The 14,823-nt window shown below is 36.5% G+C and overlaps 1 protein-coding gene and 1 pseudogene across 1 annotated transcript; one reads left to right on the forward strand and one right to left on the reverse strand.

Moving 5' to 3' along the window:
• The first annotated feature begins 1,734 nt into the window (after positions 1-1,734).
• LOC113278942 lies at positions 1,735-9,839 on the forward strand (annotated as a pseudogene).
• A 204-nt stretch (positions 9,840-10,043) lies between these two features.
• Positions 10,044-14,192, reverse strand: LOC113281371. The gene is made up of 14 exons (XM_026530083.1): positions 13,975-14,192; positions 13,737-13,839; positions 12,987-13,103; positions 12,781-12,878; positions 12,582-12,665; positions 12,368-12,498; positions 12,185-12,257; positions 12,044-12,089; positions 11,776-11,885; positions 11,568-11,675; positions 11,415-11,474; positions 10,987-11,048; positions 10,541-10,853; positions 10,044-10,406 (listed from the first exon to the last, which is right to left on the reverse strand). The coding sequence occupies exons 1-14, from the start codon at positions 14,053-14,055 to the stop codon at positions 10,182-10,184; spliced, it is 1,611 nt and encodes a 536-aa protein (XP_026385868.1). The 5' UTR covers positions 14,056-14,192; the 3' UTR covers positions 10,044-10,181.
• Positions 14,193-14,823: the final 631 nt, after the last annotated feature.

Here is a 14,823-nt window from a genome sequence, read left to right on the forward strand (position 1 = left end):
AGAAAAAAACTCATTTTGGGGCAACCTATAATCGGAAGGTTTGGTAATATATTTATCTTCCGATTATGGTTACATCCAAAACACGAACCAAATGGTTATGGTTGGCTCTGTACACTCAAAACCTATGGAATTTGGCAAAGGTTGGATCTGAGGCTCCTTATAATCGGTAGGTCTATAAGTTGGCTACTCTACCGATTATAGAAGATTTCAAAATTCATTACACGAAGGATTTTAGAAAAAAACTCATTTTGGGGAAACCTATAATCGGTAGGTTTGTAACCTATTTAGCTTCCGATTATGGCTACATCCAAAACACGAACCAAGTGGTTATGGTCGGCTCTGCACCCCTCAGAAACTTTGGAATTTGGCCAAGGTTGAATATGGGGATACTTATAATCGGTAGTCATACAAGTTGGATTATCTACCGATTATAAAAGGGAATATTAGCCGAAATATCCACACACTAATCGGTAGGTAGTGTTTCAATTTAACCTACCGATTACGTTGTAGGCTACCGATTATGAAAGGGCATAGTTGCCATTTAAAAATTTCGGAGATAAGGGGTAGCTTAGATTTACGTTTGGGTGATCTTTTTTGTCTTTTAATGTCACCCCTATTCTTTTGGGGTCTCCCCTAAAAATGCATGCCAGGTTTAAAAAGTTGTTTTAAAATGTGACATCCAAGTATCCAACCAGACTTATGGCTTTTTGACTTAAGTAAGTCAAGAAGCAACTTCTATAGGTGTTGCCAAACGAGCTATTAAGATTGGGTTTGGTAATGCCTTTATTTTTCCAAAAGCACTTTCAAAACCTATATATGTTAATAATTTTTGAAATTGGTGTTTGGTAAAAAAAATGAAAGCACTTTTTACCCGAAGCACTTCCCAAATTCCTCAATTTTCAGAAGCTGAGGAGGAGGAGCTTTTAAAAGTTACAAAAGCATAAGCTTTGGTCCCACCAAAATTTAATGCTTGATTTATTCTTTTTGTCCCTATTTTATTTTGTGAATGAAAAAAATTGCCCTTAAATATGTATAAAATCAATTTTTTATTTCTAATATTTTATTCTTTAAATATTATTATATTTTATTTTCAAACTATTTTATGATACCATTTGATTTAGTTTGTCAAAATAAAAATAAAAACAAATATTAAATAATAAAATATTTGTTTAATAACACAGTTGATAATAATATTAAATAATTATTTAATTTTAGTTTGATTTTTTGTTCGAAATATATATATATATATATTAAAAAGTGGTTAAGTAAATTTAATTTATATATGTTTATGTTTATATTTAATAGTAAAAAAATTAATTGTTTTTAAACCTAATAAAATTGAACAAAACTATTTTCAAATATATGTCTGTTTTTATCATTTGCTACAACAACAATGGTTGAATATGATATTTTACCAAACACATTTTGATTGTTTTTTTAATTAGCTTTAACTTTAATTAATATTTTACCAAACGTCTAACTGTTTTTTTCTCACAGCACAACACAACAATGCACACCAGAAAAGTCCTTTTGTAAAATCCGCGTCAATCCCAAACTAAGCCTAAGCCTTCCTCGGATCCCAAACTCTTTTCCTAAACTACCTTCCTTCCTTGGATCCCAAGTAATATTAGACCCTTCTCCTATATAAAAACACCGGCGCAGTTGCCACCACGTTGTAGATACATCAAGAACAAAACAAAACCCTAGTAAATTCGCAGATTTTTCAAATTCTCCATGGCTGTTTCCACTGATTCTTCTTCTTCGTCCTCTGTTGTTTCTCAATTTGAACTCATTGGTCCTCCATCAATTCACCGCCAAACTTCACCAAAAAAAAATCGGTATGATCCCCAAATCTCAAAACCAGATGATCCAGCAGTGGCTGATTCGACTCCTGCTTCAACTTTTATGGATCTAATGGTTTCAAATTTCAACAATCTAAACACAAATTCTTCATCTCATCTAAGAGGATTGACATAGAATGGATCAACAACATATGTCTCAAGTGGTAATCCATTACTTGATTTATTCTTCCATGTCGTCCCTGATACGCCACCCGAAAGCGTAGCCCATTAGCTTGGAAACATGATTCCTTAACAACATTGAAGTTGATATGTAAATTCAGAGGTGTTAGAGGAATTGGTAAATCTGATAAAGAAGGGTTTTATGCCGCCGCGTTATGGCTTCATAAGAATCATCCCGAAACCCTAGCTATTAATCTCAAAGCTATGGACGATTTTGGGTATTTCAAGGATTTACCAGAGCTTCTGTTTAGATTGCGTGAAGGGATTGATATCCGAAATAAAAGAAAAACCGAATGGCAGACTGAGAAGTATAATTATCCAGTTGATCCAGAGACTCGGAAACGTGTCCGTAGGAATCCAAATCAGAAGAATGTGACAGCGGTATATAGGAGGTATCCAATTCAGAAGAAGGCGGTACCGGATTCCGATGAGGTTAAGCCAAAGAAGCAGAAGAGTAGGAAGGAAAAGGCGATTGAGTTTTCGAAAAGAGCACTAGAGAGGTATGGAAAAGATACCGAGTATAAGAACTTGCATGATAAAGTATCTGATCTTTTTGCCGAGTTTTTAATTTCCGATTTGAAGTATTTGAATTCCGGTGAGACCGGTAAGATTAGTTTAGCTTCCAAATGGTGTCCTTCTTTAGATTCTTGCTTCGATACGGCTACTCTTTTTTTTTTGCTGCAAACAAATGGAATTTTATTAAGATAAGGAGTTTAGGTTATTCAACAATAATTGTTCCTCTATAATACTAGGAGGATTAACTGACCAGACCTGACTTACTCTAGACCTTCTACTAAACTTGGCAAGCTTATCCGCTGCTTTATTACAAAGTCTAGGAATGTACTTGCATTCCCAGCCATGAAAAGACTTTAAAACTACTAAAACATCAAGCAAAATGCCTTCATTTTACCATGCTATAACTGGTGATGCTTTGTTAATGTAATCTGCAATATTCTTTAGATCAGTTTCGAGTATCACATCTGTAAGCTGCATCTCTTTACTCCATCTGACATCATCGAGAAGCGCCAGACATTCAGCTTTCTCAACATCTCTTATTCCTGCATAGCATTTTGTTGTGCATCCTCTCCAAGTACCTGCAAAATCACGCAAAATACAAGAAGTTCCAGTTAGTCCTGTGTTAGAGTCAAAAGAACCATCACAATTGACAGTTAAGAATGGCAACTTGGGTGGAGACCAAACTGCACCAGACTGAAGATTGTTATAAGATAACTGCTGGTTATGGGCAGTAATTTTATGCAATCTGTCAATATAACTAGCAAAGCTAATAGATTTTCTAGCAGTATCTCTTGGTTCAGGTTTTTTGCTTTGGAAGACAGTCTCACATCTGTCATTCCATATACTCCAGGCAACCACCATAGCCAGGTTAATCCAACTGTCTTCTGAATTATTCTGCTTATCTTGTTGGAGCCATCTCTGAAAGATTTCAACAATAGAAGTATGAGGCCCCTGTAGAAAAACACTTCCACCTGGGACTTCCATCCAGACAGCCCTTGAATAAGTGCATAAGAATAAGATGTGCATTGTGCTTTCATCAAACTGATTGAACATAGGGAATTGTTGGTTAATATAACCACAGGTTCTTTCAAGTCTCTCTCTAGTGGGAAGGATATCTGACAAACATTTCCAAAAGAAATGCTTGACCCTTGGCCAAGTATTCACTTCCCATAAATCTTTCCATTTGGCAGTAGAACCTTGAATATCAGTTGAGACCTGAACATCCCCCAAGCTTTCCTCATGCAACTTGTTATATGCAGACTTCAAGGTGAAACCCCCATGTCTTGTAAGTTCCCACATCAGCTTGTCATCCAGCATTGGATAAATCCTCATTTGTAATATTAAATCTACTATTTGCTGATCAAAGAGGTGTTGAAGTAACTGTAAGTTCCATTCTGTCCCATTGAGTTTAAAAGCTCCATAACCCATATATAATCTTCAATATCATTTATATCTGCTCTTGGACTTGGTGGATTATCCAATCCTATTATCCAAACATCCAACCAGATTTTTATCTTATTTCCCATTCCTACTCTCCAACAGTTGTTTGCTTTTAATAAGGAAATATTATGTTGCAACCCTCTCCATGACCAAGAACATTCATTTTTTGGACTAACATGTAGTAGATTGGTTGCTGGGAAGTACTTAGCTTGAATTGCTTTAGCCCATGGTTCTTCAGAATTAGTGCATAACCTCCAAACAGCCTTGAAAAGTAATACTTGATTTAAGACTCTTAGATCTCTAAAACCTTGTCCACCAACATTTTTATGCCTGCCTAAAGATTTCCAAGAGGTGATGTAAGTGCCTCTCTTTTCAGTAAATCCCCACCAGAAATCCCTTTGAAGAGCCTCCATTTGATTGATAGTATCAACTGGAATTTGTAAACAACTCATTGAGTAGGATGGTATTGTATTTGTCACAGTTTTGATCATTAAAGATTTTCCACATTGTGTCATTGTCTTACCATTCCATGTAGATAGTCTTCCTTTAACTTTTTCAACCAAGTATGAAAAACATTCAGTTTTCTTCTTTTTCATGATAAGTGGAATACCAAGGTACTTTTCATTGGGATTCATTCTTTGCACTTTCAGCCTTCTAGATAACAGTCTGCAGAATCTATTAGGAACTTTAGCACTGAAGTAAACACTTGATTTATTGAAATTCACCAGTTGTCCAGAGGCATCACCAAAACTATCAATAATCTGAAGCAAATTGTTGACATTATGCAAGTCAGCTGTAGTGAAGAGTAAACAATCATCTGCAAATAGTAAGTGGGAGATGACAGGGGCTCCTGCAACAATTTTTATTCCTTCTATTTGACCCTTCTGTTCTGCTTCTAATAACTGTCTTGAAAAGGCTTCCATAAGGATGATGAAAAGATATGGGGATAATGGATCCCCCTGTCTAATCCCCCTTGAAGGTGTATAGTAATTACATGGTACTCCATTTAGCAATATTGAGATTTTAGTTGTCCCAATACATTGCATGATTAGTTTGCAAAAAACTTCACAGAAGCCCATTTTTTCCATAATATCCATGAAAAAAGGCCATTCAACACTATCAAAGGCCTTTGACATATCCAGCTTAAGAGCAAGAGTATGTTTATCTTCTTTTTTCCTTTACATTGTGTGAATAATCTCTTGTGCTAATTGGATGTTATCAGAAATCTTCCTGCCTGGTACATAAGCTGCTTATAGTGGAGAGATAATCTTATTCATAATCTTCTTCATTCTTGTAGCAAGTATTTTGGAGATGACTTTGTATGAAGTATTACATAAAGCAATTGGCCTCAAGTCAGATGGAAATTGCTTGTTTTTTGTCTTAGGAATCAAAGAGATATTAGTCTCATTTAATTTCTTAAGAAGAAACCCTGTTTGAAAGAATAGTTGCACACTCTGGATCATATTGTGACCAAATATATCCCAATGAGATTGAAAAAAACCAGGTGGAAAACCATCTGGTCCAGGGGCTTTCCAAGGCTTCATACTTCTCAAAGTTTTTAGAATCTCTTCTGCAGTAGGAATGCTAATGAGCATTTGATTATCTTCTTCTGATATTGACTGTGGAATGCAGCTTAATATATCTTCATTTCTTTCTGGATTTGATATTGTATGAATGTCACTGTAATGTGTAACCAACAAGTTTTCCAGCTCAATTCTTGTAGTGCACCAATTACCAGTACTATCTTTTAAAGCAGCAACGTGATTCCTTGACTTCTTCGATTAGCATTTGTGTGGTGAAATTTTTTATTTCTATCCATTTCCATATAATATTTGTCCCTTGACTTCTGTCCCCAAAATTCATTTTGTATGTGCTGCCAATGTTCTATCTGCTTCTCAACTTCAAGCACTTGGTCATTGTTTTGATTATGCTGACTATTTTGTTGTAGTTGTTCTAATTGATCATGAAGCAGATGTATGTTGCTGTGGATATTCCCAAACTTTTCCTTGTTCCACTTTGAGATGAACTGTCTAGCAAAGATTAGCTTTTTGGATAGTTGAAAAGAATGTGAACCTGACACTGGTTGATCCCAAGCAGCAATAATTTCAGCTTTCAAAGTTTCATCACGTTCATAACATTAGAAGTACTTCCAATTCCTTTTCTTATCACCATCTGAATAAGAAGTATAAAGCAATATAGGTCAATGGTCAGACCCCAACTGCGGTAAATGCATAAGTTTTGCATCTGAAAAAAAAAAAGAACCCACTCTTCATTCGATAAAGCCCTGTCCAACCTTGAACGACGAATTCCAGTACCATGAATATTACTCGACCAAGTGAAAGATCTGCCTATGTAACCCATATCCTCAAGACCAGCTTCAAATATCATGTTGACATAAGGAGAATCTCTGGATGAAGAAGTGAAAGAAGTATTTGAAGAATAAGTATGAAGAACTGCAGCTCTTGAGTCATGTTCAAAAGTCAGATTCAAGTCACCCATCACAACCCACGGTTGATTTACTTGGTAACTTAAGTCTCTGATATACCCCCATTGCTTCTCTTTATTGTGCGGATAGGGAGAGCCATACATGCATGTTAATAACCACTCAGGCTTTGAAGGATCATCTGTAACTAGACAATTAAATATCCAAGTGTCTGCATTCACAACTTTAAATTGAAAACCATCTTTCCATAACAATATTGTACCACCTGCTTTTCCTACTGAAGAAATAAGTTTTTGGTTTGGAAATTTATAAGGTTTAACTAGTTTGGTCACTTTTTCTAGGCCTATTTTAGTCTCACTAATGAAAATAACATCAGGATTGTCCCTAAAGATAAGATCATGCAAATGATTTCTAGTGACTTTTTAAAGAAAAACTTGACAGTTCCATGCTAAAATCCTCATATCAGCTAGCAATATAAATTTTCCAAAATCTTTATCAAAAGTAATGTGGCTGCTGTAAGTTCTAGAAGAAATTTGAGGTTTATTCTGGGTCTCAATATGCAAATAATAAACACTATCGAAAAAAATAATTTTTAAGAATAAGAAAATAGAGCAAGGATTATAGTAGACGTAGGGAGAAGAGAATTTTTTTACCGTAATTGCATGGCTTCCTTGATTTTGCATGGCATTTGTATTTGTGTCTGCAGCATTAATATTGTTTGCAATCATTTCAACTCCAACCATAAAGTCAGCATGAGTATTTATGATCACATTGTCATTTAAATCCCCACCATGAACAGCCAAAATGGGTCCTTGAATTGAAGATTCGAACCATTTGTTTGTGCAGATTGATTCCTAGCTCTCTTAGAAGTGCGCTCCCCTTCAGCTTCAGTTGTACCTTCAGCATTCTCACCATCATGGATATAATCATTGTCCTGATTTTCTCCAACATTCTCTGCATCGGATTGTCTTTCTTGATTCTTAGCTCGACAGTGCTCCTCATATTCCTCTTGAGTCATTGCCCTTTCCTTCAAAATCTCTCCAATTTCTTCACATGTCGCGTCATCATGATCCACTATATAAAAAGTATCACAAAGGCTATGCGGTTGCTTAACCCAGTGATATCTTATCCAAACTGGTGCTCCAGCATTTGTATTCCACCATTCTCCTCTCTTCAAGGGTTTTGACAGCTCCATCTCTACACGTACTGTGATCATATTTCCAGATCTCGGCCTACAGTTTTTAGGATGAGTCGAAATCTTCCTTCCTAGATCTTCAATTGCTTCATTCACAACAGCTACATGATGATGCTCTAACTGGAGTCCTTTGAATTGTACGGTCCATTCTTGCTTATCGAAGACGTAATCATTATAAGCTTTATCAGTTGTGTATTCCTGCAGAGCCAACAAGCTTCTTTGAACGTTCCAAGGAGATTTTTTGAGCACATCCTTCATATCTTTCTGAGAATTAAATTTGAAGACAAAAAGATATTTGCCTACAACCCTGGTTTCTCGTTTCCTATAATTCTTCCACAACAGGTTCAGTTCATCTTTGATATCTGAGACTTCAATTTCGTGATCTGTAGTCTTAAGCTTGCCAATAAGACTATTAGACCAAGCATCAGCCGCCTGATTAAGATTTCTAGCAGAACCAATGGCAGATCTCTCTCTTTTGATATTAGTCACTCTCAGTCCTTCAGTTATCTCACCAACATTGACATTAGCGTTTTCCATTTCTCCAAATAGCAGACGATATTGTTTAGGGTTTGTTTTTTCTTTGAGAAACAAGGACACAGATTTCTTATAAAAAGTTTAGAGAATAAAATATTAATTCCCCAAATATCTTGTTTCCTTAAGAAAGGGTCATGATAAACAAAATATTGACAAGGATATTTTCTGCAAGCTGTAAATTGCATATTTTTAGGATAGTTAAGAGGGTTGCTAAACTCACAGAGTGTATTAGGCGGAAAGTAACAAATTTGAATTCTTCGAAGTTTGACTAGGCTAGGAATCGGTGAACTCGTTGAGTTTCTCATGGGTGTATACTGATACAGGGGATGGTAATGGATATCATACTGATTGATAATCATAGCTGAAATTAGTGTATACTGCAATACTGCCGAATGGACTGAATATCTTTTAGGCGATACTGCCTGGATTGACAATATAGTCGAAAACATAATGCATAAGCTGAACACAAATATCCAATACCGGATTAACTCCATAGCAAGATCAGGGAAGCTTGCAAAAAATTATAGAGCCACTAAAGACAAGAAAAAGCAATCAAAATGAAAAATGTAAACCCAAGAGAAGAAATCAACCCAGGATCGAAATAAAATCCTATGAAAACCTCGATACGGCTACTCTTTTATGTGAAAGTATTGCTAGAAGAATTTTTCCCCGTAGTTCGAATCCTGACTATGAAAATACTGAAGAGGCTCATTATGCTTATCGATTTCGTGACCGTTTGAGGAAAGAATACTTGGTTCCTCTGCGGAAAGTGTTGGAATTGCCTGAAGTTTACATGAGCTCTCAGATGTGGGAATCATTGCCGTATAATCGTGTTTCTTCTGTTGCTATGAAAAAGTACAAGAGATTCTTCGAAGAACATGATCAAGAAAGGTTTAATGAGTATTTAGAGAGTGTTAACAAAGGGGAGGCAAAGATTGCTGCTGGTGCATTGTTACCTCATGAGATCATAGGTTCTTTGATTGACGCTTTATCATCTGATCTTCCTTCAATTGCAGAGCTGCAGTGGCGTAGAATGGTGGATGATATGTCAAAAATTGGAAAGTTAAATGACTGTCTTGCAATCTGTGATGTATCTGGTAGTATGAACGGAACGCCAATGGATGTCTCTGTTGCTCTTGGTTTGTTAGTATCAGAAATTACCCAAGAACCATGGAAAGGACATGTTATTACTTTCAGTGAAATACCTCAACTGCCCAAGATTGAAGCTGATGATTTGAGATCAAAGACGACATCCATTAAACGGATGGCCTGGGGAGAATCAACTGATTTCCAGAAGGTGTTCGACTTGATACTGAAAATTGCAGTGGATGGGAAATTGAAGGAAGATCAGATGATAAAGCGTCTTTTTGTTTTTAGCGATATGGAGTTCAACGAGTCGAGGTTGGATTCAGCTGCTAATGACTGGGAGACTGACTACGAGGTGATACAGAATAAGTTTAGGGAGAATGGATACATGAATGTGCCAGAGATGGTGTTTTGGAACCTTCGAGACTCTTCATCAACTCCTGTGTTGGGTCAGCAAAAAGGTGTGGCTTTGGTTAGCGGGTTCTCAAAGAATATGATAAAACCTTTTCTCGATGGTAGGGCTTTAAATGAAATTACACCCGTAGGAATGATGGATAAAGCAATCTCTGGTGAGGAATACATCAAACTTGTTGTAGTTGATTGAGAACTGGATCTTGTTGTATCTGTGTGGAAGGAAATATGTTGTGTAGGATATCTCTTCTCTAATTGCAAGGTTCTGTTACTTCTGTAGGATATATGTTCTCTAATTGCAAATTTTCAAATTATGCAATTTTAAATCGAATTTTGGTACTTCTCAAACCTTTATTAGATGTTAGAGATGAAAACAAAGTGAAGTTTCACACACAAGTGCCAATAATTTTTATTATTTTATTTCATAAGAATGAACAAAGGGATGAATTGTCAGTTGATGCTGCGGAACAAAACTGTTATAACCTTCTCTCTTTTTCTTTTTTTCTTTTTTTTTTTGCATTTCGTGAAACCAACATTAAGCTGCATACCTTGTCTTTGGTCTTTGATCTAGGTAAGCAGGATAAATGGTATCAAACACAACCCTCGCAAATACATATTGAACTTCCTCGAGCTTTCCCATGGCTAAATACTCGTAATCAATTTTATTCCCCCTTCTAGGTGTAAATCCCTTCCTCTGACTACCTTTCACACAATCAAATATTCGTAGCACCCTCGTATAGCATGCTAATGGGATAATTACCTGCGTACATTACACAAAACCATCTACATTTAGAAACTGGTTGTTCAAATAAGTCTCTTCCTTCTCCCACTAATGTGAGACATATAGAGACAGAAAACAAAGTTTGAACTTGAACACTAGAGAAGAGTACTAACCAAATCAGAGTATGGAGCTTGAGGGTACTGAGCCATTGCTTGAGAGACAAACGATTCGTCCGTCATCTGTCTCAATGCAACTTTCACTAAACTGGCAAGATCCATAACCTCCATCTTTAGTTTCTCGTCAGAATCCAAATCCTGCGTATCTAGTTCACTGAAATTACTGTCATGTGGTCTGGTTATCGACCTTGCTATGTCTATCGCTTCTGGTAAATTTCCACCATTGTGGACTGCAAGTGCAAATGTGGCAACTACAAGGGGATCCTTAGGATTATCTGCTAAAGCTTTGTGGAAAACTAACATCGCAATCCTATACGAATAATCAGAAAAATAGATTTAACAGCCTACCAATGTTAAAAATATGTATGTACCACTACTTTAAATAACATGAGAAACTATGATCTGGGTACAGAAAGCGCAAGCCAAGCAGTCAAACTACTTACCATAAGCTCTGATGGCATGGTCTGTTAGGCGCCAAAAATGCATCCAGGTTAGCAAATAATGACTGCAGAAAAAAAATAATCAAATAGTTATAACAGTTGTATGCCCAAAGTTTTCAGCCCTGCAATATGCATATACAAAAACATGTGTTGTGTATCATCATTGACAAAAAAAAACATCAAACCAAACTAAGGAAGAGTATGGTTGTATAAAATATTGTATTAGCCACCAAGTTCGTGTGTGTGTCTGCATGAATGCCTCTGTGTTTCTAATATTGTATGCCGTCGTCGTCACTTCAGCCATTTAAATTTGACTACGATGCGATATAATTTAAGCTTTGAATTTGTATTTCCAAGTTCCACAACGTAAATGATTCCTCCGAGCAGATATCCACACCGGACCAAAAAAGTAGGATTTTACTTGAACTTACCAAAAGCATGTTCAACCTCTTATCACGTCTCCGAAAACCCTGGGAGACAAAATATGCTGCCTGTGTGGAGCAAGTGTCAAATATTACTCATATACTCTTGGGTTAACACATACCCAATGGATCCCGCATTTAAATGAGGAAATAGAACCATACTTGAACCGGCAGTAGTATCTCCAGGAGCCCAACTTTCCAGAGTAACCTCAAAGAGGCTTCTGCGGATCCATATGCCAGCATGTAATTCATTTCCATGAGGTGCCTAGTCTGTGGCATTGAAAAGAATAACTTGAGGATGAGCTTGGGTACTATTATTACATGAGAAGATATGAAGTGTAAGAATAACGACAATAAGTGCTATAAACACCTTGTCAAGTCTCAGTATGGAGCAAGACAAGTCTTTCAGAGAAAATGCTGTTTCCTTCGTAAGACGGAACCCTAAGCGAGCTGCAATTCTGATTGCTCTCAGAATGCGAGCTTTGAAAATCAAGATACTGACATTAGGTGCTAATCTTTTGGCAGATATGTAACATATGAGTATAAAAAACATGGTGTAATTGAGACAGTGATTATTAATACATCAAACCCACTGTTAATGAACAGTGAAAGAAGGAAAAATCAAATAAAATATTTACCACAATCCTCTTGAAAAGAAGTATATGCAGGTATCACGGTCCGAACCTACAGAGCAAAATAGCTAAGATGAGAAAAGCATAACCACCAACTAGATCTGTACTAGTTCAAGGCAGAAGAAACTAATAAAGATACATGCACACTTTAGCTTTTTTTAAATCTTCCATGCCTCCAATATAGTCATAGACAACATTTGCATATGGATCAAGCATCAACCTGCACATATCCGCTATGAAAATTAGAACCAATGTAGACCAAAAGTTACACTACACACAAACAAATGTGCTATCTCTAACTTCATACAGAAAATGTCAAAAATCAACTACCCATTAATTGTGAAATCCCGTTTCATGCAATTCCTCCAGATAAGGTAATCCTGCTCGCTGCAACCACGAGGTTTTCTGAGAAAATCACTAGAGCTGGACTTTTTTCTACCAGAGGTGCTAAAACTTGATACCTGTTATACACAAGAATCACAATTTTGTCAATGCAATTTAGAAGAATCATCATTCCAACCACTGAGTACAACAGATGACATACCTCGATGAATGTATCATCAACGTGCACATGGCAGATAGGGAATCTTCGTCCAACTATTTCACACCGTGAAAATGTTTTCACTACCTACAGATAGCAGTAAAAGTTGAAGATAGTCATCCCAACTATTAAAGTACCACAGATTTATTATTTGAAGTGTTTGTACCAAAACAAGGTATTAAACATGAAAAGTGTAAGCTACCTGTCTAAGCTCGGCCGAAGTAATAATATCAAAATCCTTGGGAATTTGCTTCAAAATGAGATCCCTCACACAACCTCCAACTAGATAAACCTCGTATCCTACAGTTACATTTGCAAATTTATTTATACCACTGCTATCGCTTGTTTGACAAGCTCAGATGATTATAAAGGAGTAGCAGTGTAACACAAAAGGTGGAATTTACATACCTTTTCTTTTCAACTCCTTGAGAACAACTTTTGTTGGTTGCGAAATCATCGAAGAAGTAATTCCAAGTTCTTTAGCATTCCATTTCTTCCATTTCAGTGCCACAACACCAGCATTAACTATTCCGATACCAAAACATTCAAATCCGTATCAGAATATAGCCAAAAAAGAAAAAGAAAAAAAAACTCAAGAAAACCAATACTTCAGGTATTCAGACACACACATCAACACCAAGAACAGTAAAACTGAAGGGAGCAGTAAGTCAATATCCAGCACCAACAACAGAACCGTTTTGGGGGACATGGCAATTTCCAGCTTATGCTGGCTTAACAACTGCCACTAAAATCAGCCACCACCACCACCAACAATAAAAAGGCTATGGCGCCAGAACCCAATTGCCCTCTTGGCTTCTGTTGGCTCCGCCACCACTGGCACCAACCAACAACAACAACAACTAAAAGGCCCTGGGAGCCATAAGGGTACCACCAATACCTGAAAGGCTTCTGGGGCCACCATAGGTCATGGGAGGACAACTGTTCCATGGTCTAGGCTGCCTCCAACAACAATTAAAACGATTCTGGAGCAAGCACGGGTCATAGGAGGCCGATTTCCACCATGGCCTATGCTGCCCCCGCCAATACCAACAACAATTAAGGCTTCTAAAGCCAGCAAAGGTCATGGGAGGGCATTTGCCCCCAGTGCATTAACACCAAAAAAGAAAAACAGAAGAAGGAATAAGCTTTAAAACTCACCTGTTTTATGAGAAGTAAGTTCACTATCAGCATCATCATCATTGAAGAAACCTTCTTGTTCGGATAGGGTTGTTTCCACAGCCATAACTGAGCATTTTCTAACCTAAAACATCCAAAAAAATAAATAAAAAAATAAAATCACAACAAATGAAAATCAATCCAAATAATGATACCTCGGATTTAATTTAAGGATAACAGAGTGTAAATTGGTAGTAGAAAAGGAGAAATAGTGAAATACCTTGCGAATGCAGTACATATAAGGAGGAGAACGAAAAAGAAAATGACTTCTACAGCAAAAACCCAAGCCTGATATCGCCATTGAAGTAAAGGGTTTGCACCATATCACGAAAGAATCATCAACAGTAATTGATGACAACAAAAAACCCTACGAATCAGTTATTATGAAGTGAATTTTGAGCGTGTAAAAATGGGTTTTTCCATGAAGATGGATGAGAGGGAAATATATCTCTCGACTCCGTTGGATAAAATATGATCATCTTAATGGGCTTCATAATGGGCTAAATGCACATTAATGAAGATTCTGGGGCTTCTCAAAGAACCATTTTTTGGGGACTACTCAAAAATGGTGAGGGACAATTTTGTGATAGGAATGTCTACCCTATACTTATAAGGGGTATTTTAAAGTGTGGAAATGACTAACCTACCCTTAACCTAATTAAAATTAAAACTAATCTAATAAATACACATATATATACATATATATAAACTAATCTAAATCATTAACAAAACAAAATCAAAATCAAAATCATAACAAATTCATTATTTTTAATTTTTCACAAATCCGTTATTATTAGAGGGTTCATTTTCTTCTCTTCTTTCCGCTTCATCGTCTCGATTCAAAAAAAAATTCACAAACCCATTGCTTGGTTGAAAAATGAGTAGTAATCATCAAAATGAGTTGAAAATGGAAGTTGCAAAGAGAAGTTCGGCTAGGAATTATGTGAAACAGTTTGTCGAACTAGCCGAACTCAACTTTAATGGAGTTTTTTCTTTCAGAGAAAAGTTCTGTTACCTCGCAAAAAAAAATTCCCAGCCGAACTTTTAGTTCGGTTGCGTCGAACTTTTT

Source organism: Papaver somniferum, chromosome 5 (assembly GCF_003573695.1).
Source record: "Papaver somniferum cultivar HN1 chromosome 5, ASM357369v1, whole genome shotgun sequence".
NCBI classification, from domain to species: Eukaryota; Viridiplantae; Streptophyta; class Magnoliopsida; order Ranunculales; family Papaveraceae; genus Papaver; species Papaver somniferum.

Bases quoted from the DNA above. Each gene is read 5' to 3' on its own strand.
- LOC113281371 (XM_026530083.1), bottom strand. From the start codon at position 14,055: ATGGCGATATCAGGCTTGGGTTTTTGCTGTAGAAGTCATTTTCTTTTT. The intron at 11,676-11,775 runs GTGTTTATAGCA...TCAATGCCACAG, and splicing joins CCATACTGAGACTTGACAAG to ACTAGGCACCTCATGGAAAT. The intron at 10,854-10,986 runs GTAAGTAGTTTG...TTATTCGTATAG, and splicing joins CCATGCCATCAGAGCTTATG to GATTGCGATGTTAGTTTTCC.